Source organism: Amborella trichopoda, chromosome 4 (genome assembly GCF_054954075.1).
Source record: "Amborella trichopoda isolate Santa Cruz 75 chromosome 4, AtrichopodaSantaCruz75HAP2 v2.0, whole genome shotgun sequence".
Taxonomy (NCBI): Eukaryota; Viridiplantae; Streptophyta; class Magnoliopsida; order Amborellales; family Amborellaceae; genus Amborella; species Amborella trichopoda.
Window position 1 is genome coordinate 59,576,246 of NC_142339.1, and position 20,343 is coordinate 59,596,588.

At 37.4% G+C, this 20,343-nt stretch overlaps 2 protein-coding genes across 17 annotated transcripts; both read right to left on the bottom strand.

The window, feature by feature from the left end:
* Window positions 1–258: 258 nt before the first annotated feature.
* On the bottom strand, window positions 259–2,672 carry LOC148782659 (uncharacterized). 6 transcript variants are annotated; one of them, XR_016055104.1, is made up of 3 exons: window positions 2,029–2,421; window positions 1,341–1,730; window positions 259–1,057 (listed from the first exon to the last, which is right to left on the bottom strand). XR_016055104.1 is itself a non-coding variant. In XM_088866190.1 (2 exons), exons 1-2 carry the CDS (start codon window positions 1,378–1,380, stop codon window positions 397–399), a joined length of 726 nt encoding a protein of 241 aa, XP_088722316.1. In that variant the 5' UTR covers window positions 1,381–1,726; the 3' UTR covers window positions 259–396. The 6 variants fall into 6 exon arrangements, 1 of the variants encoding a protein (XP_088722316.1); XR_016055103.1 differs by lacking the exon at window positions 1,341–1,730 and having other exon boundaries at window positions 2,029–2,672; XR_016055102.1 differs by lacking the exon at window positions 2,029–2,421 and having other exon boundaries at window positions 1,341–1,877.
* Window positions 2,673–4,640: 1,968 nt separating this feature from the next.
* Window positions 4,641–20,317, bottom strand: APC2 (anaphase-promoting complex/cyclosome 2). 11 transcript variants are annotated; one of them, XM_088866183.1, is made up of 18 exons: window positions 19,794–20,317; window positions 19,167–19,256; window positions 18,020–18,251; window positions 11,754–12,061; window positions 11,488–11,559; window positions 11,069–11,310; window positions 10,063–10,479; window positions 9,649–9,850; window positions 9,354–9,468; window positions 9,132–9,214; window positions 8,728–8,785; window positions 8,501–8,620; window positions 8,262–8,350; window positions 7,576–7,657; window positions 6,958–7,149; window positions 5,940–6,008; window positions 5,609–5,785; window positions 4,641–5,037 (listed from the first exon to the last, which is right to left on the bottom strand). In XM_088866183.1, exons 1-12 carry the CDS (start codon window positions 20,019–20,021, stop codon window positions 8,577–8,579), a joined length of 2,091 nt encoding a protein of 696 aa, XP_088722309.1. In that variant the 5' UTR covers window positions 20,022–20,317; the 3' UTR covers window positions 4,641–5,037; window positions 5,609–5,785; window positions 5,940–6,008; window positions 6,958–7,149; window positions 7,576–7,657; window positions 8,262–8,350; window positions 8,501–8,576. The 11 variants fall into 11 exon arrangements, with proteins under 11 accessions (XP_088722309.1, XP_088722311.1, XP_088722310.1 ...); XM_088866185.1 differs by having other exon boundaries at window positions 8,216–8,350; XM_088866184.1 differs by having other exon boundaries at window positions 8,481–8,620.
* Between the last annotated feature and the right edge of the window lie 26 nt (window positions 20,318–20,343).

Consider the following 20,343-nt stretch of genomic DNA (forward strand, 5'->3'; position numbering starts at 1 on the left):
AACACTAGTATGCATATTAGCATAAGAGACACAAGTGATACTACACCTCCAATCCTGTGGGCCAGAACGATTGGACCATCTTAGTTGAATTTTATGGTATTTTGCTAGAAATACTTGAAAAAACTGGAGAAAATCCATTGCCCTACACAAATTATACAAGATCATTCATTTTTTGGTACTAAATGGTTTCTAACGTTTAAATGTAAAATCTAGAAAGCGTGTGCCATGTATACATTTCTATAAATCACAAATTCTAAGTTTTCAAGTTTTAAAAGATCAATTAAACTAAGTTCTCAAGCAACAAATGGTATCTAAATCTTAATGAAGACTAAGAAATTTGTACAAATATACAACATTTACAGGGACAAAAAGCATCAAGTAAATCAAGCTGCAGCCCTAAGCAAATGAAGCTTCACCACCTGAGCAAACATCCAACAACCTAACTTCAGCACCCAATTCCAAAACCCTAGTCCTCCTCTTCAACCTCACTAGCTCGTCCTCCATACAAACCATCCTCTCCTTAAGCATCACGCACTCTGCCTCCAAATGAGCGATCTGATCATCCTGGTCCCTGATTCTAATGGCGAGAATCCGGGGCCCCAAGCAAGAAGAGTTAGGCCAAGAACTCAATAGCTCAAGCCTCCCGGCATCAACATCTTCATCAAACAGTAATCTCTTCTCCACCTTCTCTTCAATTTGCTTCAAGCCCTCGGCTTCGCTAGTTCCTTTGCCGGCCTCTCGAACCTTAAGCAATCCTTTCATCGAGCCATAGCTATCAAAGATTGGTGAAGGAGAACACACAAGTGGTGTGATTTCACAGTTCTTTGCTCTAATGATATAAGAAGTTGTGTTGAGGGGAGCACTTGGGGTGTCCTCAAAGTGAAGGTCGTGGTGTTTCTTGGTTGGTTTCTTGGCCTTGAAATGGTTTTTGTGATGGTGGGGTTCCAAGTACATGAGATTCCACTCACATGGAAGGCAGTTCCTATTTCTTCGATTGTTGCTCCAAGATCCCTTTGATTTAAAGGGGTAGCTATTTCCTGTTCTCATCCTAAGCTCTCTGAAAATTACGAAATAAATATCAAAACATGGAAGAACCCATCACCAAAATGCTTAATAGAAATATCAAGATCTAAAAGAACAAGAGATGGAAAAATTCATCACCAAAACGGCTAATTCAAAAACACCCAAGGAAAAGGAAAACCCAATGATTTGAAATGGCATTTTCCCTTTTAGAAGAGTCCCGTGAAAACAAATCCAAAAATATAAAGAACACAACCCAAAGATGAGTTACAAGGAGAGGATAAAGCATTAATACAAGAAAAGGGAAGAAGGCAAGGTACATAGTGCTTGGAAGACTCTGGATGGTGGAGATTCAACCATGTGTCAATGGACGGTAGATCATAAATACATTTGTTATAAAGCAACTCTGCCCATAGACTTAGGAAAGGGACAACCTAGTTTTTAAAGCTCTTCAAAGGGTAGAGTAAACCGCTGGTGTATGAGGCATTAGTATTTCCTGCATCATAAGGTCATCACCGTCCAATTTCGAAAATGGACAGTGCGGATACTGAGGGGCTGGAAAGCTTAATCGCCAGCGCCCAACATCTCCATTACTGGAAAACTGAAGAACCTGATGATGCACCACATAACCATACACCGCTGGTCCCCTAAAATTTATGACGCATCCCTTTCAGCAACCGAGAGACCATATGCTTTCTTATCCACCCCCTCTACTCAAAATAAAGAACAACCAAACACTCTTAATCACAAATATTAAAGACCTCAAGAAATACCCTCTATTTCCAAAATAATTGCAACCTCACCCCCCGACAGGTTTTGGACCCAAGCTTATCTCAAGAGAAAAACAAAAAGTGGGTAGGAATCCAACAAAGCCCATCACGACCCTTATCCTTGACCCAACCCAAAATTAATGTATTTTTCAAAATAAAAAAACTGAATAAATAATACAATAACGGATTTTATAAAAGATCAAGTTTATCTTGAGAAGATTCTAGATCCAAATCTCACCTGCAAATTAAATCAAGCAAAAGACTTTGGCTCCCCCAACCATCGAGAAATGGCAACCAGTTGGGATCTCCAGAAGAAAATTATTACAAAATTTTTTTAGAGAAATAGAGAAGTAAAACCCTTTCTCTAAAGCCTCTGGGTAAATAGATCAGCAACTGCTTCAGCCAAACAAACTATGGCTTTAGAAAACAGCATCCAAACAGACACATAACGCATCAGTGAAGGCATTGATCCTCAATTTTTAGCAAAAGCCAAAAAACAGAAAACCCAACTTAACTGGCATCTCGATCTCAGTTTTCTCTCAAATAAAAATACCCAATATTGTCATTAAAGCACTTCTTATTTCAACAACCATTTAATAGAAACGCTATTGCCTTGTGCTAGCTTGGGGGCAAAAGAGAAGCTGGTTCTTCCCTATCTAAAGGGGTGTTTAACTTTGACATGAACTAAATCAATGATAGCCGTCGGACGTAGGTGGACGGATGAGATGAGGCCAAGAAGCTGAGCTGGGAAAAAGTGGGTCCTTATCTTCTCCTTTAATCCAGTGCAATTATAACTCCCACCATCAACGCTAATTGCCCAAAAATACCAAGACGGGGAGATGATGTCAGCCCTAGGACCGGGTAAAAGGGGCCCAGATGTATGAGGTCGCCTATTATAGAATGGATGCCGTTTCTATAGAGCCCACCTTCGAAAAGTTTTGAAAAATATAGTTTCAATACTGAAAAATTTGGTGATAATTTTAAATTATATTTTCATCTTTAGTTATAAAATTTAAAGTTTCAAAAATAATATATATCGAATGTATCTATGAAAATTTTGAAACTTAACTCTTCAACAATGCGTTACAAGATGTACTGATGCACTATTTTCAAAACTTGAAGTCTATTTTTTTTTTTTTTTTCATGTACATGCATCTTGATGTCAAGTGACCAATTTGATGATATTTGAGCATAAAAACATCTTCCAATGAAAGTTTTGAGATAGGCTCTAATTTGATTGTTTGGTGCCACTTTTTCCTTACAGAATATTCGAGACATTAGACTGAGACCAGTGATTCCAAAACAAAAAGGCATGCCAAGAAAATGTGTGTCCGTCTAAAAAATTCAATGAAAAAAGGAATTTATTTACACAGATAAAATAATAATATATTCATATACCAATAAAGTGGGGTAAAGGATCATCTTTCGGAGATTTTCTCAGATAGGCCTGTTTGGAAAGTGGTGTTCGTTTTGTGATTGTGATTATTGGTGGAAAATGAAAATCATATATATATATATATATATATATATATATATATATACACACACACAAAGAGATCATTTGCTTTTAGCACAAGAAGTCACAATTACTCTTGTTTGACAAATTCCAAATTAAATGGTTGTAAGAGTATCATTAATTAGACTCAAACTTTAAAAAAAATTTCTTGGTTTTCATGACATATCTCAAACCATCCAATATGACATCTACTTGCAAATCGACAATCTCATTGTATACAATCCCCAAAAAAATAACAAAAAGGAAAGGTATAAGGACGTAAAAATCAAAAAGTTTAAACACATTGTCAACATGATTCTGCCACTTGAATACCCTCCAATTGATCATCTCCTCGAGATTTATGGATAAATATATAGCTTTCATATTATAAAAATAATACATCTTGCAACATATTATCTGGTCCATCTATTTTTAAGATTTTCGAATGTTTATAGATACGTTTGATTTAATGTACACCAATTTGAAACATACAATTTTATAATTATTGTTGAAGGAAGAATTTTACGTCGTCCTAAGGTTTCCAACATTAAAATTGCAGCTTTTGACCGAGTTTAATGGTGCATCTTCCTTTGATTATTTAAGATGGATCCCTTATACATACCTCCCGCTTAGCAATTATAATGATCGTAGGATCACATATGATGTTGATTTAAGGAAAAGACCAAATTAAACTTGTATTGAGAACGATCTAGCTCAGTATTTAGTAATGCCACAATGCATATAGTTGCAGATTAAATCTCACCAGAAAAATCAGTCCCGGCATCAAATTTATGTATATCCCTCACCTCCACCACAATGAATAAGGATTAGAAGAGAAAAAATGTTGATTTCAGGCCCTAAAAATTGTTCGTCTCGCAGCACAACCGTCCATGCCAAGTCTTCATAAATGCGTTGAATCCTGCATCATTTTTGGAGCTTCCAATTCTATGGTATGGTTAGAAATGGATTTACGCCAGATCTACGTTTTTCCAATGGGGTTCTAAAGTGCAACACCACAACATTTCCAAAACCATACATGCAAATACATCTTTCGGCATAGTTTTTGAGGTGCACCTTACTTCTACAGGATAAAGTTGAAACCATATATAAACTTTTTCATATATGGGTGTGATTTGTATAAGGTACCAACATTAAATAATCAAAATAAGATGCACCTCCAAACTGTTCGAAAGGGTGTAGTTCAAGTAACGGAAACCCCTGTGGTGACTGAAAATATATTTTTACCCCTAACGATGAAATTTAAAAGTTTAGAAATAGGGCAGATCTAACATATTTATAAAAACTTGAAAATATTGAAAATGAAAGGTCACATAATGCGATAATGACATGCACCATTTTGAGGACTTGATAATTTTTTTTTTTTCATATCCACACATCTTAAAGTCGAGATGATCAATTGAAGGATTTTACAGTATCAAATAAACCTTTTACAGTGGGCTTTCGGTATGCAGCTTACTATAAAGCAGAATATCACAATAGTTCAAAAAGTTACAAAACAAAGTAAACTACCCGAAGTCCACATATGAGAATTGGAATATTTTGTTTCTTCAAAAATGAGGAAGCTATCATTGATCCACACGGCTATGTGATGAAACCTTAGATGAAGCCAAAAATTTGGGAAATCCAGTGAGAGGGGGTAGCTGTTCAGAGTCCCAAACTTCAAATCTTCTGTAATCTTAATAAGCTGTTTTCCTTCATACAAGTCGAAAACTTCCACACTCTTTGTTCGGGCTGCCCAAAAGATGAGCTCATTTGGTTATTCAGTACGGGTGTCTACCATACTAGTACCATACTAGTACAGTTGAGATAAACTGTTCATCCATTTGAGCAATGTTCACATAATAGAACTTATCATGCCAATATATAGATAGAATGGTTGAGACTTAAGACTACATTTGGTACACATGATATGGTGTACAAACAATCCCTTTTATCAGAACATTTAAATCAGGGGCCTTTCCCTTTTGTTTTCAGATAGGAGGTCAAAATCCAAACTGAGAAACAGTAACCACACCATTTTATAAAAAGGCCAAATTGCTCATATCATTGGGTATCCATAGCCAACATTACTTGTTGCATGCCCAATTGTTGTCCACCAATTTTTTATGGGCATAATATCCATGATTTTCATATGTATAAAATCCAATCTTTGAATAAAAGGATATGTGGCTATATTTGATCTTTACCTTCATTTAGATGGTTGAATTTTTAGTAGTTTGCTTTCCCAGACATAAATTGAACATGCCACAGCACACTCGGCAGAACTAAAAGCAATAATATAATATCGAAGCAAAGAAATCACCTGAGTCATGGTTCCTTGAGCATTTCGCACATAAACATGCTCTGATGAGTATGACTACCTCCTCAGCATGTATTGTCCATCTCTGAATTCTAATTTCTCTTCAGAAATTAGACCAGACAGGAAGCTCTGCAGCTGTTGGAGAGACTTGTCGTAATGAAGGTCAGTGCCACAGAACATCTGCCACACAAGAATGCAGAATATGTTACATGAAGAATGACATGTATCCCCAGTCTTACAACCCCAGTCTTACAAGATAATATCTGCCAAAAAAAATTAGAGAAAATAGTATCCATAAAAGGGTCCCAACGCTTAAAGATAATCTTGCAAATACCTTTAGCGTGTTGTGGATTCGATCCAATGGCATAGTGCCAAAGTTTGTCAGCATTCCAATAATAAATTTCTACATCCAACAAAAACATTTGTAAGATCATTGCGATATATTAAAAAGTGAAATCCACAGAATTCTCGTAATATCTAAAGGTTCTCATGGATCAAAGTTGTAATGATTAGCAAATAACAGATTAACTAAATTCACATATGAAACTTTATCATGTCCAAATTATTTGATGGTAATGTGGTTCTCTGTGATGCCAATGGTTTGTTAATATGCCTTTCTATGATAAAAGAGTGATACAAGTAAAAAAAAGGCAAAAAAAAAAAAGGAGAGTGGCCATGCCACATTCATGTATAATCAGAATTTATCTTTCTCTTTCATTAATCCAAGGGTTCGGGTTGCTCAACACCAAAAAGAAAACAAAGATTGATACAGGGTTCATAAAAGAGCAACTACATGAGAATCGGTCTACTTCAAGATCTAGGAACTATACTTTCCAATGAATGGTAACTCTGAAATGTGAAATCCATAATACTTTTGAGGGAACTTAGGGGTAGTACCAATATGCGATAAAATGATGAAAGTAGACTTAGTGGTCTGATCATATGCAGCGTCGACATAGAACAACACCGGTTAGGATGGGTGATTTGGTTCAAGTGGAAGGCTCTAAAAGGGCAAGAAGAAGGCCCCAAAAGATATAGATAGAAGTAATGAAAAAAGATATGGTGACTTATGGTTTGACTGAGGGTATGGCCCTTGACAGGGGGGTATGGCGGAACGAGATTGGTGTAGCTGATTCCAAATAGTTGGGAGAAGGCTCAGATGATGATGACAATATACACACACACACAAATGAAGGCAAACAATACTTGGTTGATGGCAAAATATGGAAGCCCACGAAGAAATGGAAGTTGGAATTGTATGACTCACAAATATAATATAATTAGCCATGCAGGATTATGAAGTAAGCTATAAATGATGCTTTACTGTCCAAGGTAGCACTAAGAATGCAAACCTCATAAATGGTCATTTCTTTCTGGAGTTGATCCTCAACAGAAGCCATCGATCTCTCACCCTCCTCATCAGCAGCAAGAAGCCCCTCACAGCTCCCACTGTTGATGATATTCCTGTTTGCATCACTGACATCTTCAAGAAGAGTAAATACATGATCGTCGCATTCTGATCCTACTGACTCCACTATGACACCCTTAGACCAACAAACAAAAATCAAAGTCAGCACCAAGGTAGTGCAAGATGATACAATTGTTCCATTCTAAAGTATCCAATGCTTTTGGCAGCATGCCTGGGAAAAAGCCCAACATCATAAATGCAAATTGAAAACAAATAAGCAAATAATATTCAGAAGATCATGGCAATTGATATTTGTGAGAACTTTTCTAGTGAAAAATTGGGTACAATACAGCTGTTTCAGAGAATAATATTAAATTGACAAAGAACAAGTCAGGAACCCTGATTAATTGTGGAAAGAGTTCAGTGGTAATTCAGTGAAGAGAGAATTGACAATCACAATTCTCAATATGTAATCAAGCCAACCCTGAAATTGAAACAAATGAATCGCATAGGAAGGATCAAGTCAAGAAACCATCATAATGGAAGAAATTCTGAATCAAACCTTGCTTATCCAAAAACTTATCCTTCTATTAAGAGTATCCACAGGCACCCCAACAGCAACGGCAAGGTTCTTAGAAGTCCAACTGTGATTAGAGGAAGAGAATAAAGATCATCGTTAAGGCAACATCATTTGAAAGAGAGCTTTGCAGGCTTACTATGATGATAAGAGACAAATGGTCCAGAATAGGTGAATAATATAGTATATTCTTAAGAAATATTATTATATTGAAAGCAATGCTTCAAAACCAATCAGTGGAGCAGATCACCTACACCACATATCCATGTCACATTGTTGGATCGATCCGAATCGACAATTCAGAAAAATATTAAAAATTAATAAGTAAAATAAAAATTAAATAGGGCTTTATGGGGTGAGAGATTTACATAAAATAAGCTTAAAGAAAAGGAAAAAAATGAAATTTTGTTTTTTTTTTTTTTTTTTTGGGGGGGGGGGGGGGTTGTGTGTGGAGGAAGGGTTGAACCTATATCTTTGCAGAACTGGTTTGATCCAGACTGATTCCCAATCTGGATCGGCGATTCGCGATCCAAATTGCCAAAATTTTAAAGAACTTTGAAAGGCATCTCAAAGACATTGAGTTATTGAAAACATCCTCCAGAAACGGTGAATAGGAGGAACATACACTAGAATTCAATGCTTAAAATTTTCCATGTTAGATTTGTTCGAACCGTGTTTGTTCTTGGAAATGCATTATAATTGCCGCATGAACTGGAGCCACATTGAATTGGAGGGAACGATCTTCGAACTGCAGTTCTAACTGTCATGGAAAAATAAAAATACCATAAGCTGCCTAAAAGTATGAAAGTGTAAATTGGAGATTTCAGAGGCAATTTGCATGCCCAGCAGCAGAATGGATTTTTGATAAACAAATTAGGGAAAGGCCATACACATGCTTAAGTTTTTTAACCTTGACAGTCCCCAGATTTTTCTTCCATAGAAGTTTTCGGGGAGTTTTGATTTCATGGAATCTCTTTGCGTAATCATCAAGCAATTTGTCCATTGCTGCAGGAATATTGACAGATTCTGCCTGAAAATTTCCAAGGTCAATCACAAAGCAATAAAATATTTGTAACTAAGCAAAAGAAGAATGCCTCATGCATGAAGAAGCGAAAGTGAATCGCTAATGCCATTTACCCAAAAGAATCATGTTAGTACAGATATGATACTTCAAGAAAGCATTTCTGGGAGAACCCTGCACACACAAACAAACGCACACAAACAAACACACACAAACACAAAGAGGCATAGTCATGGAGTCTCCAAACAAACAACAATAGTGTTGAACATTTTACAACAAATGGGTATGATTGTGCAAACGTCCTGTGTGATGGCTATGCACAAAAAACAGACATAACAAACAGATATGCAAGCAATGTAAATATGCAATGCACTGCACTTATTCCTTTATCCAATATATTAGATAGAATTCACACACTATTAATGGACGAAATACAAACAAGAAACCACACACTGTAGCATACTAGAATCAAAGATTCATCTAAATCTTAGACCTGTTGGTAAGAAACACAACCTATTACCTGAAATGGAGGCCAGAAATTCGAAGATATTATGGTAGCATCAAGATGATCAAGTAACAGTTCATTATCTCCTTGATCAATTCCTACATGCACACAAAGCAAACGAATTATATCCCCCAACAATAAAATGAAGCCAAGATGTTCTATTGCGAAATGCCTATTTGAAAATAATTAGAGAACAGCAACATTGCCAGGACATAAGCTCTGTGACTGGTGAAAGACCTTTCTGAGATAGCTGTGTCAAACTCGCCTTAATATTGGCGTTTGTTCGCTTGGAGTCAATCAGGTCATTCAGCATAATTTCACACCTTTGCATGCTGCTCTCTCCAAAATGTATCTAGGAATAAAAACAAACATGCAATTCAATAATACCAGCTATAGTATGAAGAATACCAATGTAGCCTCCAGTTGCTAATATGGAAACATGAGAACCATGAAAATTCATGGTAGTTATCTAAGTATGAATTACAAAAATAAATAAATAAAACTCCTATAGATATTTCACAGCGAAGCATACCTTAAGGAGTTCTAGAGTACGAATTTCTGAGTCAATTTCATAGTCAGATTTGTTCAGCAGCTTTTCAGCCAGCATAACACGATACTCATTTACAAGCTGATCTTTTGAGCCAATTATGTTGACAATCATTCCAAGAATGTCAATCTTCCTTCTGTTCCTGCTTCCCTTTAATGGATCCGCATCTATTGGGTCAGGTTCCCAGCTGATACAAAATTACAAACAAAATAAACATGATAGGGCATTTCAAAGTAAGTTAGCTCCAAAAAACAAACAATCAATTAAAAGTTCAAAATAATACGAAAAGACATTCTCCAGAATTAAAACATTCTTCAAGACTCAGAATAAAGTATATCCTTTGTCTGAATGATAAGTCAAGAGTATATCTTCAACGCATCAACCATCTAAGAACGACACCTCTGAGCAGTAGACCACGCTTGCTTGTCCTCAGAGTCAAATTCATCATCATAAATGCTAGTCTCCTGCTCTCCTGCATCCCTAATCAATTCTTCAAGGAGGCTATCTCCAGTACTTCCTGGTCCACTAGAATTTCCACCACTACCATCAGTAAGCATGGTCACAAGGCATTTTATAGTGTCCTTTCTTCCTCTTAAATAGTCCCTTATTGGCTCCCCCACTGCTTCAAGGAACACACCAGTTGGATCAATTGTTCGCAGTGCTTTGATAGTTGATACATATTGGTGCAAAATGTCATTTGTCGAAGCACCAGCTGTTAGCAGTCGATATCTTAGGGCAGAAATAAATGAATCAACAAGCTTTGAATGTTGTCCAGTATTTTCAAGACAGTGCTTCAAGTCTTCAATTGCAGGACAGCTGCTCGTGATACACATTCAGGTCAGAAAATTTTATACCAAAAACATATAACTGAGACTCATCTAAAAATAAGAAGAACAAATGGAATGATGTATACAAAAAGAGATAAGTGAATGCAGGCTCGGAAACACTGGTTCCCTGTAGGCTTGCACAGGGCGGGCTTGCATATGAACAAATGTTATAGAAAATATATTCAGAGTGGACATGCAAAAAACATGCGTACGTCACACAAAAGCACACAGAGATAACATACATGATCGCACGTCTGCAAATGTCCATAAATGCTTCATGAATCATGAGTTTATGACCATCCAAATATAATTACAGCAAGCTAGTCCCGCTCACTGGCATCATACACAGCTCAAGCAGCAATATAGCATTTTCTTTGTTTATGCAGAAAAGATGCTTTCCTTAGAAATTCAGTTAAGTGGCTCACACTTACATCAAGAATCAATGAGTTGCCCAATTTAGCAGTTGCAATGAAATGACCTAGGATGTAGATAAGAAAGCAAGTAGAACGCAAGCTTACTGGTATAAGATAAACAAAACAAACTTAAACAGGAAAGGGCACAGAGAAATAGCACTCCACCTATCAGGGTAATCCACAATGATTTCAAAAAGTTTGTCAATCCTTAGATCTTGCAACGTCTCATAGGCGAAATATTCAAGGCGCAACTTCCATCTGATGAGCCCTTCAGAAGGGCTTTCTTGCCCGAAATCCAATGGAGGACAAGAAGCCAGGGGCGAAATGTAACCAGATGAACCCTTTTCATGGCCAATTGAATCCCCCAAATATGAAAGAAGAGCTGATAGAAACTGTAGAGGAACAGCCTGCGTACAAAAATGACATTACGATCACGTGTTAAAATAACCTAGACAAGAAAGCAAGTAAACAAAATACAATGCAAATGAAGGATATCTGAAATGAGACAAGAAAATCCATAACCTTAAACTAGGAACAATACAACAGACAAATGGTACTGTCAGGAAACTATATCCAACCATTACCTGAATCCACTCTTTGATGGAGTCTAATACTGGAGTTCGATAATCATCTCCAGCCAAAATTTCAACTTTTCTCTGTCATTTGGATGTAAAAAATACATGAGTAGCCAATACTATACCTTCGGCTTCATAATATGATATACTACCCATTCAAAAGATAAATAATGGAAGACATTTTCTTAAGAAAGTATATATCGGGTTACACATCAACCACAGGCATGGAGATGTAAGATAGAAAGTATAAACGAAACAAAAGAGTATGTACTCACTTTTAAAAGCAAGAATATAGCACAAGAATAGGCATCTTCCGTCATGGATATAAATCCAAGGCTTCTGAGATCCTGAACAACCTTACCAACTTTCGAAATCCAAGCTTTCCCAACCAGTTTGCTTTCAAAAAGTACCGTCTCATGATGACTTTCATGATCCATTTCATCAATGGCAGAATAGAAGTGCTTATAATTGCTCTCTGTTCTGTTCTTATCTGGAAATAGTAGTTTGTCTCCATCCTCATTTTGTTCACTCATCACTAGACTTAACTCCTCCAATCTTTCCTTGAAGTACAATCGAAGTATCTCTGACAGAACGAAAGATAAAGACATTTACAAACTCTTGTAAAACACTTACGAATCAAATGACAGAATTTCCTCATAAGCAATAATGATATAATAAAAGGAACAATAGCTGAAGTAGTCACACGCAAGCAATGTACAAATTGAAACATAAAAATTTAATTCATAATTATCAGGATTGGGATCAGCATTGGGACTGGTTCAAGAATGGGATCGGAAGCATGGGATCGTGAAAGATTAGAAGGTCCCTAGGTGCAGCATCATCGTCGCTACACCCCAAAATTTTGGGATCGAGATCCCAATAACTTGGGGAGCTTGATCCTACCTTCCACAGATTTAATGATAAGTTCTACAAGATTGAGCTCCATCAGGTTAAAAAACGAGGTCCTTGACTGCACTTAACTAGGTTCCCTAAGTCGGGAGTGAAGGCCATATGATATTATATATACTAATTAATTTTTTAAGTTTCAAATTTTTATTAAAAATGTAAGAAACCCTATCATTCTATAGTAATTTATTATTTTTGTACTCCTTTGAGTGTAGATCATGTTTTAATTTAGTAATAAAAATTTTAAAGAAATTGAAAGTTTATAAAAAATTAAGAGAATGAAATCATTATATTAAATTTTGATTTTTCCACTCTTTAAGTGCAGTCTATGACTTTATGTAATGTAACAACGATCATGGTCATCCTTCTTGTTCAATACAAAGTATTAAGATAAGTATTAAGTTAAGCTCAAAAGGGATAGTATAGGCCATCACTAGCGAAAATTATGTGCGAACAAAACATGCAACTAAAATACTTAAAAATGTTAATCAATTATGCAAAATAGTTGTTACTCAACATTATGTTGAAGCTCAAGGTTGGAGCTTGTGACCTATTAAAGAAGGCCCAAGGGGCAATAGAGTCGACCATTAAGGTAATCTTGATTCCACATTGGTTGAATCTTAGTTTAGTTTGCCAATGAACCCCCCATACATGATGCGAGGAATTTGTGTCCCAACTCTCGTGTAACTTAGGATCTTGATACCTAATAGGAAGGATTGAGATCCTAAAGTTCAAAATTTGCAGAGGAGTGAGATCCCCCTCCATGGAGAACAGAAGCAAGCTTCTAGAGCGGGATTGATGCCTTGGTTCAGAGATCTCGGTAACTATGTCTTAATTTGAACTAGAAACTCTTGTAAAATCTTAACAATCAAACACTAATATCTTCTACAATCAGGATTTCATTAAAAAGGCACAAAGGAAATCAAACTTGAAAGTTTGCCATAAGCAATAGTGATTTTAATAAAGAGAAATGCTATAATTCAACAGGAAAATAAGGACAAATACATGTACAACAGAGGAAACACACATGTCTAAATCTTATAGTATATGCTTCACCATGAGTAATTGAAGAAATGAGTTAACTATTTTAATAATTTACGAGTACACGCATTACATCCAAACATGATAAAGAGTTCAAAACTACATTATTCTTCTTAGATAAAGTTGCCTGTATAATAATAGTTAAATGGCTCTTAAGATTGTGCACAAAAGAAATTGTCTAAGGTCCTACAGTGGCCAACCATAACAGAATGAGGCCATAGGAAATTGGTGTCCATAAAAGGACGTACAAAATGGCCCCAGGAAATCTGTCAGGGATGTAAAACTCTTGAGAAGACAAAAAGAAGGGCAACTTGGATAGGCTGAGGTAGGGGAGAGAAGTGACAAGGCTCTCGCTAATCGCCCCCTCTCTGACCAGGCAATCTACAGGGGCATTGCGTTCTCACCACACATGTCGAAATGTAATGTTGATGGTGTTCTGAGACGAAAAATCTATATGAACACTTGGTCAAGCCTCCACGGATGAACCAGTTAGCCCAGTTCATAATGTTTTTGGAGTCCCCCTTAACCAAAACGGCAGAACCCCAACCAAAGTCAAATAGCTTGAGACTTGTGAGGTGTGCAGAGGCTTTAGCGTTTGTCAAGGTGGCGACACTGATCGCAGTGAAAAAGACAAGATGAAGGATCCTTGGCTATCCTTGCAAGCACCCCCAATCCCAGCAAGGCCAAGGTTATCAAGGAAGCATCCATCGAAGTTGAGCTTCATGCAACCTGGCCCTGGAGGATCCCAGTGGGAGCATGTAGTTGGAAGGATCTGGTTTGTCCTCACAATAGCCCCCTAATATAACAGAAAGTCTAAGGAATTGAGACCTTTGAATTCTTTCCACTAAGTTTCTCAGTATTTCAAAAAGCGCTACGTGACACGTGGGGGTCCAGGCTGCCCAAAACGTGGGCGGCCTAGTTGAAAAAAATAAGTAGATAGAAGTCAAGAAGAGATGACCATAATCCATATTTTCATACAATGCTAAAACAATAAAACCATACAAATATACATTGATAGTCTGATGCACACAAAACTTAGATAGTAGAAACTAGAAAGTATAAGTAAAAATAAGAAAAAGAAAATATACAAAAATTCAGAAAATATACAGTCCAGAACACAATAGTCAATACTCAACAGTCAACACTCAACACCAACAGTCAAGCACTCGAGCGTCTTCAACTCTTCATTTTTCAGTCATTATCATCAGGCAGAATAGTGTAAGCCTCATCATTGCATCAAATTCGAGGCCTTCATCATCAGAGTCATCTCTCTTTTCGATATAACACTCGTCCTCCTCTGTTTCTTCTGAATCTGTATCTTCCTCCTCTTCTTCTACCTCCCTCTTACTATATGCAGATGAGGCCCTAGGAGTCTTGGCTGCTCTACCCTTTTCGATTTTTTTGTGCTTCCCTGAACTTAAATATTGTATAATCTCCTCCCTGGTAGCCTTAGGAACATTTTTACATGGGGCAACATCCCCATTAATACCGGTAAGGTGTTTTTTGAATAGGTAAATACTTCCATTAGTATTTTTTCCACAATAAATCTATTTAATATGATTTTTGCCATTCGGATTCGGGTTATAACCATACTTCGAGTAACCACTTCTAGAAGAATCTTGAGAAGATATTTCCATAGAACAATGCTCATTTTTATCCTTTTTTGGTTCTTCTAAATTCAAAATCGTCTAATCTCATCGCGAATAGCTTCAAGAACTTTTTTACAAGAAGCAACATTCTCTTTAATATCGGCAAGATGTTTCTTGAATCGGTTAATACCCACATTGGTATCTTTTTCACAAAAATTACACCTAATACAATTTTATCGTTTGGTTTCAGGTTATGACCATACTTCCATCCCGGATCACTTCTTCTAAAAGAACCAAAAATAAATCCATTCAAATGACAAAGATTTTGTTCCTGTTTTTATTTTACAAAACTCATATATTGTTTAATCTCCTCTCTAATAGCTTCGAGAACATTTTTACAATGGGCAACATCCCCCTTGATACCGACAAGATGTTTCTTAAACCGACTATGCCGCCTTTTGTATCTTTTTCACAATAATTGCATCTAATGCATTTTTTATCATTTGGATTCGGGTTATATCCATATTTTCAAGCTGGATCTCCACTTCGACTAGATCCTGAAGAAGACATCTCAAAATAAAACAAGCAATCTAAAAAATAAAGTTTTGCACTAACTTTGATTGCTCGAACTCCAAAGCCCCACCTTTAAAAATGTTTTCTTGTGCTAAAATATTCAAAAACACCCTCTAATAGGATTAAAAAACTCCAAAACTAAATCTAATCTACCTAGGTGATGTTTGGATCCATTTTTTGTAACTTTGAGAAATACTTCGGTTATCAAATTCCTTGCTTTTGCAACGAATGTATCGGTATACCTCGATTTTTTGTTTGTCAACTGTAATTTTTTAGTAAATGGTAAACTAGTTAAAAATTTGCATTTTAGGAGGGAAGGTAAGATCCAGGCCATGCTAGCAACCGACTGAGTGGGGCTGACCCCCCTGATTTCATGGTAGAAATACCATACTGAAAAGATACCAAATGAATTGGGAACTCAAAGCAGCCAATCCCACTCCCAACCAGGGTGAAAAATGCTTCAAGAGAAGAAAGAAGGGACTTGAATTGCGGCTCTACATCCAAAAGGTCCCATTTGAATCTAGGGGACCAAACCTGCCTGCCTGCTAAAAGTTCCAGGGAGTCTGAGACCTTACTAGTTCAATCCATGGCTAGGAGGAACAGGTTGGAAATGATCTCAAGGCAGGCATCAACCAGCAATTCGTCCTTCCCATACACACCTTGCTTCCAGTTTTGGGCAGCAATTGAAAATTTAGAGCAAAAGGAATATAAGCTGAGACAATTTCTTTTCACACTCCCAACATAAGAAAGTTTACAACTTTAGGGAGCCGTCCAGAATTATTGAGGCCATACTTTTGTTGGATGACTAACCTCCTACCTCCATAGTTGGTTCTCTTGGACGGTGAAACACCACAATCATTTACCCAGCAAATCGTTGTTCACATCTTTTAAAGATCTGATGCCCAGGCCATCTAGAGCCTTTCAATTCGCAAACTTTTTCCCAAATGACAAGATGATAGTTGTGGTTATCCCCAGTGCCGATAACAGGAATTCCCTCATAACTTGTTCAAGCCTGTTAAAAGTTGACGTTGGCATATGAAAGAGAGCCAGGTGGAAAACAAGGATGCCTGAGAGTGTAGCTTTGAGCAAGGTGGCTCTAGCCCCTAAAGACCGGAATTGGCCTTTCCAAGAGGCCAAGCGCCTCTTGAATCTTTCCATGACCCCATCCCATTTGTATTTTCTTGATCTACCAATACACAAGGGCAGCCCAAGATACTGACCAGATAGAGAGTCCACTCTACATCCTATTCTTTTGGGTAGCTTTGAGACTGAAACACTTCACAAGGCAAGTTCAAAGAAATGAAGAAATAATCATAGCTGGTCATTTGTGGAGGTAGGCTCGTAAAAACACTTAAGTGTCATCTGCATACTGTAAGTCTGAGATGGGAGGACCTTTGCCAAAAACTTGAAGACTTGCAAGATATTGTTGTCAAATCAGTTGGAAATGGCTTTGCTGAAAAAGTCAGTGAAAATAACGAAGAGGAAAGGATGGAGGGGTCCACTTGGTGAAGACCCTCATGGCTTGTAAGGCCTTTGGGCACTGCCATCGGTAAGGACTGAAAAGGACGGCGAGGATACCTGGTCTAAAAAATGTCAATCACATGGTGGTAGGCTTTCTCCCAATACAATTTGGGCATCAAGCCAGGGTTCTTAGTCTGAAATCTATGGTGGACGCACTCATGAGCAATTAGAACACCTTAAAAGATTTTGCAACCTTTAACAAAGGCACCCTAGTTAGGTGAAATAAAAGAGGCAAGCAACCTTCTAAGTGCTGTAGCTAGGACCATGGCAAGTTTCTTATAAGTGATGTTTAACAGGCTCATGAGCTGAAGCAGCCACTTCAATCTTAGGAATCAAGGCAATGGAAGTGGCCTTCATTCCCTATGGAATGCTTCCACAATGGTAAAATTCATCAAAGAAGCCCACGATATTTGGGGCTTGGGAGTCCTAGAACTAGTTGAACAGTGCCACTGGGGAACCGATAGGCCCAGGAGCGTTATCCTAGCCCAGCTCTGCTATTGCTGACCCGATGCCCTGTTCTGAGAAGGGCACTTCCAGGGAGGCAGCCTGGGTCGTAGACAACATATGGAAACTCAAATTCTGGAGCCCATGTCTCGGTAGGTTCTCGGCTTTGAATAGTCTCTTGTAGAAATGTGTAAATAGAGGTCAGATTATATGAGCTCATGACAAGGCCCTCGTGGTTTTTGACACCTAAACGAAAGGAAATGATTACTAATATATTCATTTTTCACAAGTTCATACGATACCAATCACAAATAGAAAAAATATATGGATAATGGTGAGAACCGGCATTTGAAGAGAAGAAAGCGAGGGAAGACCTGCTATTCAAAAACTGATTCAACCTTAAGGCATGCTATAGTCAAACATTTATGAGAAGTTGCAACATAAATAGAGGTATGTAATTCACATACCAGGAAAGTAACGAGGAAGCATCGTCAACAAAATGGAGGCCACCATCAAATGATATCTAGAGAGAAGGTCTACAGTTGTGCTTTTCGAGTCTGATGCCTTGGCCTGTCTGCCTTTACTGCCTTGGGGAGCTTGAAGGGCACGTAATAAAAAGGACAGGCACTTCTCCTGAAACAGTTTCTCTGAGGAAATTTCTTCCAATGATTCGTGTAGAGCTTCTCGTACCCAATCATCCTGGATCAAGTACCATAAAATTTTGATCAGGAAAAAATAAAATTGTGAAAACACACAACATAACTTGGTACAAGAACAACTCAAAATATTCAAGTTCATATCTCAAAGGATCCACTGAACATAGAGTAAGGTCACCGTTTGTCAAGAGTACCCTAAAGAGCAATCCAGACCAAAGCATCAAACCAAATACCACTTCACATATGTGTATAAGAATAACTTTTGTACATTTAGATTTGTAGGAAATGTTTCTATTGTTCGTGTGAGATCTAGCTCTTTATCCATCATATTGTGCCATAGTATGCACAGGATTCAGACAAATTATAAGAGCTGAAATTTCTGCTATTTTCAAAGTAGAAGTATGAGAAGAAACAAATCATTAGGGCTGCAACAGAAACAGAAAAAAAATGCAATAGAGAGAAAAGAATCGCATCTTCATGATCCAAGATGGTACATTTTCATGTTCATACAGGATAAGGCCATATAGAGTAACTTGCGTCACCAGCAGTCCAAAGTCTTAAGGCGAATTTCATTTTCAATAGCACTTCAACAGATCTAGTCCACCAGCAAAGGCCACACGGCAACATGTGACCCAGCCATATGATGTTTGTCATATAATTTGTGAGCTTAGCATGTTTCTAAGTAATTAAAAGCAGATCGGTAATTGATGTTCTAGATGGGTTTTGCAATTAACATATCATATCAATCAGGACAAAAGGTATCCACTGGTAAGCAAAGTTCAAATCGAGTATTAATAAGCACTTCAGCCTTAATGGAGGTATCCAAATACTTCCATGTTATACCATGCCTGCTCAAATTTCTCGTTATTTTGAAGCAAACAAACAATCCAACAGATTATCAATAACTGATATCATTCCATGCTATTTGTATGATGGTTATCCTATTTCCTATACTTACAGTGGCGACGTTTGTCTCACGCACCACAAAATCACTGTATGCATCAAAATGCCTCCAAAACTTAGCCACGCTATTTGTCCTAAATGTTTCCTGCAATTGCAATGTTGATTTGGAAGCATAAGAACTGCGTCCCTTGAGAGAAGACATGAAACATAAATGAAATATTGAGGCGATTGACACGAATTCGGTGCTACTACTATAAAGTGTTTGAACAAAAAAGCAGCAGTTTGAATCGCTTAAGAAACTTGATCCCGTTGTGCACCAAGAAAATTGATAAAATTCAATATGCTATGTAGCACCGAGGAAAAGAAAACAAAACGTCAAACGGTCATAAAAATGTAAAATAAAATAAAATATAATTGATTGTCGGCGTGCATGCTGCAAATTTTGATGTTCAATTCTTATTGAATAATAAATGAAACCCCATAATATTGTAAAGTTGTAAAATGAACGAATTTTTCTTGTATATTTGTGTGACTCGCTGTAATTCCCAAAACAGATGAATTGACAAGTGATCTAAAAATATGTTAAAATTCCAGACACTGAGGAAGGAAAGCCACGAATTCGCGAACCTAAATAATAAATAAAACCATCTGCAAACTACATTGCCTAGGTCATACTGCATACCTCGAGAGCTTGAAGAAAGTAATCCTGGACCAGAGATGATAAACCGTGCTTGGATAGAGCACTTACAAACGCAACAAACTCCGACTCCTTGAATGGATCGTTCTTATCTTGGAGGAGCTTCTCTGTAACGATGCAGAAACCGCTCCAATTGTGCGTAATCTCGTTAATGGCATCTCTATCCATTGTGGGAAGAAGCCTTTGATCATGGCTCGATGCCCTTCCCGCCATTGTTAGAGTTGATCGCAAGGTCTCTGTGAACTTATGGTGATCGATAATGGCTTCGAGGGTTCAATCGCCTTTTTGAAACCCTATAATGGTTTCCCGCCCAGAAAGAAGCTCGTGTTTTAGACTTTTAGTGACCTGGGCTGGAGTTGGTACTTGGGGGCACCGGTTATAGAATTTGTGCCATCCCAAAGCCAAAAAATCAATTTACCAATAAAGTAAATAAATAATTCCAATGCAGCGTACTCCAAAACTTCAAAAAAAAATTTGTTTCATGAAACATCCATCTAGCTTGTTCCAGTGTGGATGGGCTATGGTTTAAACATCA

What these genes read in the sequence shown, in the direction of transcription:
- LOC148782659 (XM_088866190.1), bottom strand. Translation starts at nt 1,380, where the DNA reads ATGGTTGAATCTCCACCATCCAGAGTCTTCCAAGCACTATGTACCTTG. An exon ending in TTGCCTTCTTCCCTTTTCTT is followed by an intron (nt 1,058 to 1,315) that starts GTATTAATGCTT and finishes CGTAATTTTCAG; the next exon opens with AGAGCTTAGGATGAGAACAG.
- APC2 (XM_006827255.4), bottom strand. Translation starts at nt 20,021, where the DNA reads ATGGCGGGAAGGGCATCGAGCCATGATCAAAGGCTTCTTCCCACAATG. An exon ending in GTGAGACAAACGTCGCCACT is followed by an intron (nt 18,252 to 19,166) that starts GTAAGTATAGGA and finishes TACTTGATCCAG; the next exon opens with GATGATTGGGTACGAGAAGC. An exon ending in ATTGTGGATTACCCTGATAG is followed by an intron (nt 10,480 to 11,068) that starts GTGGAGTGCTAT and finishes TATCACGAGCAG; the next exon opens with CTGTCCTGCAATTGAAGACT.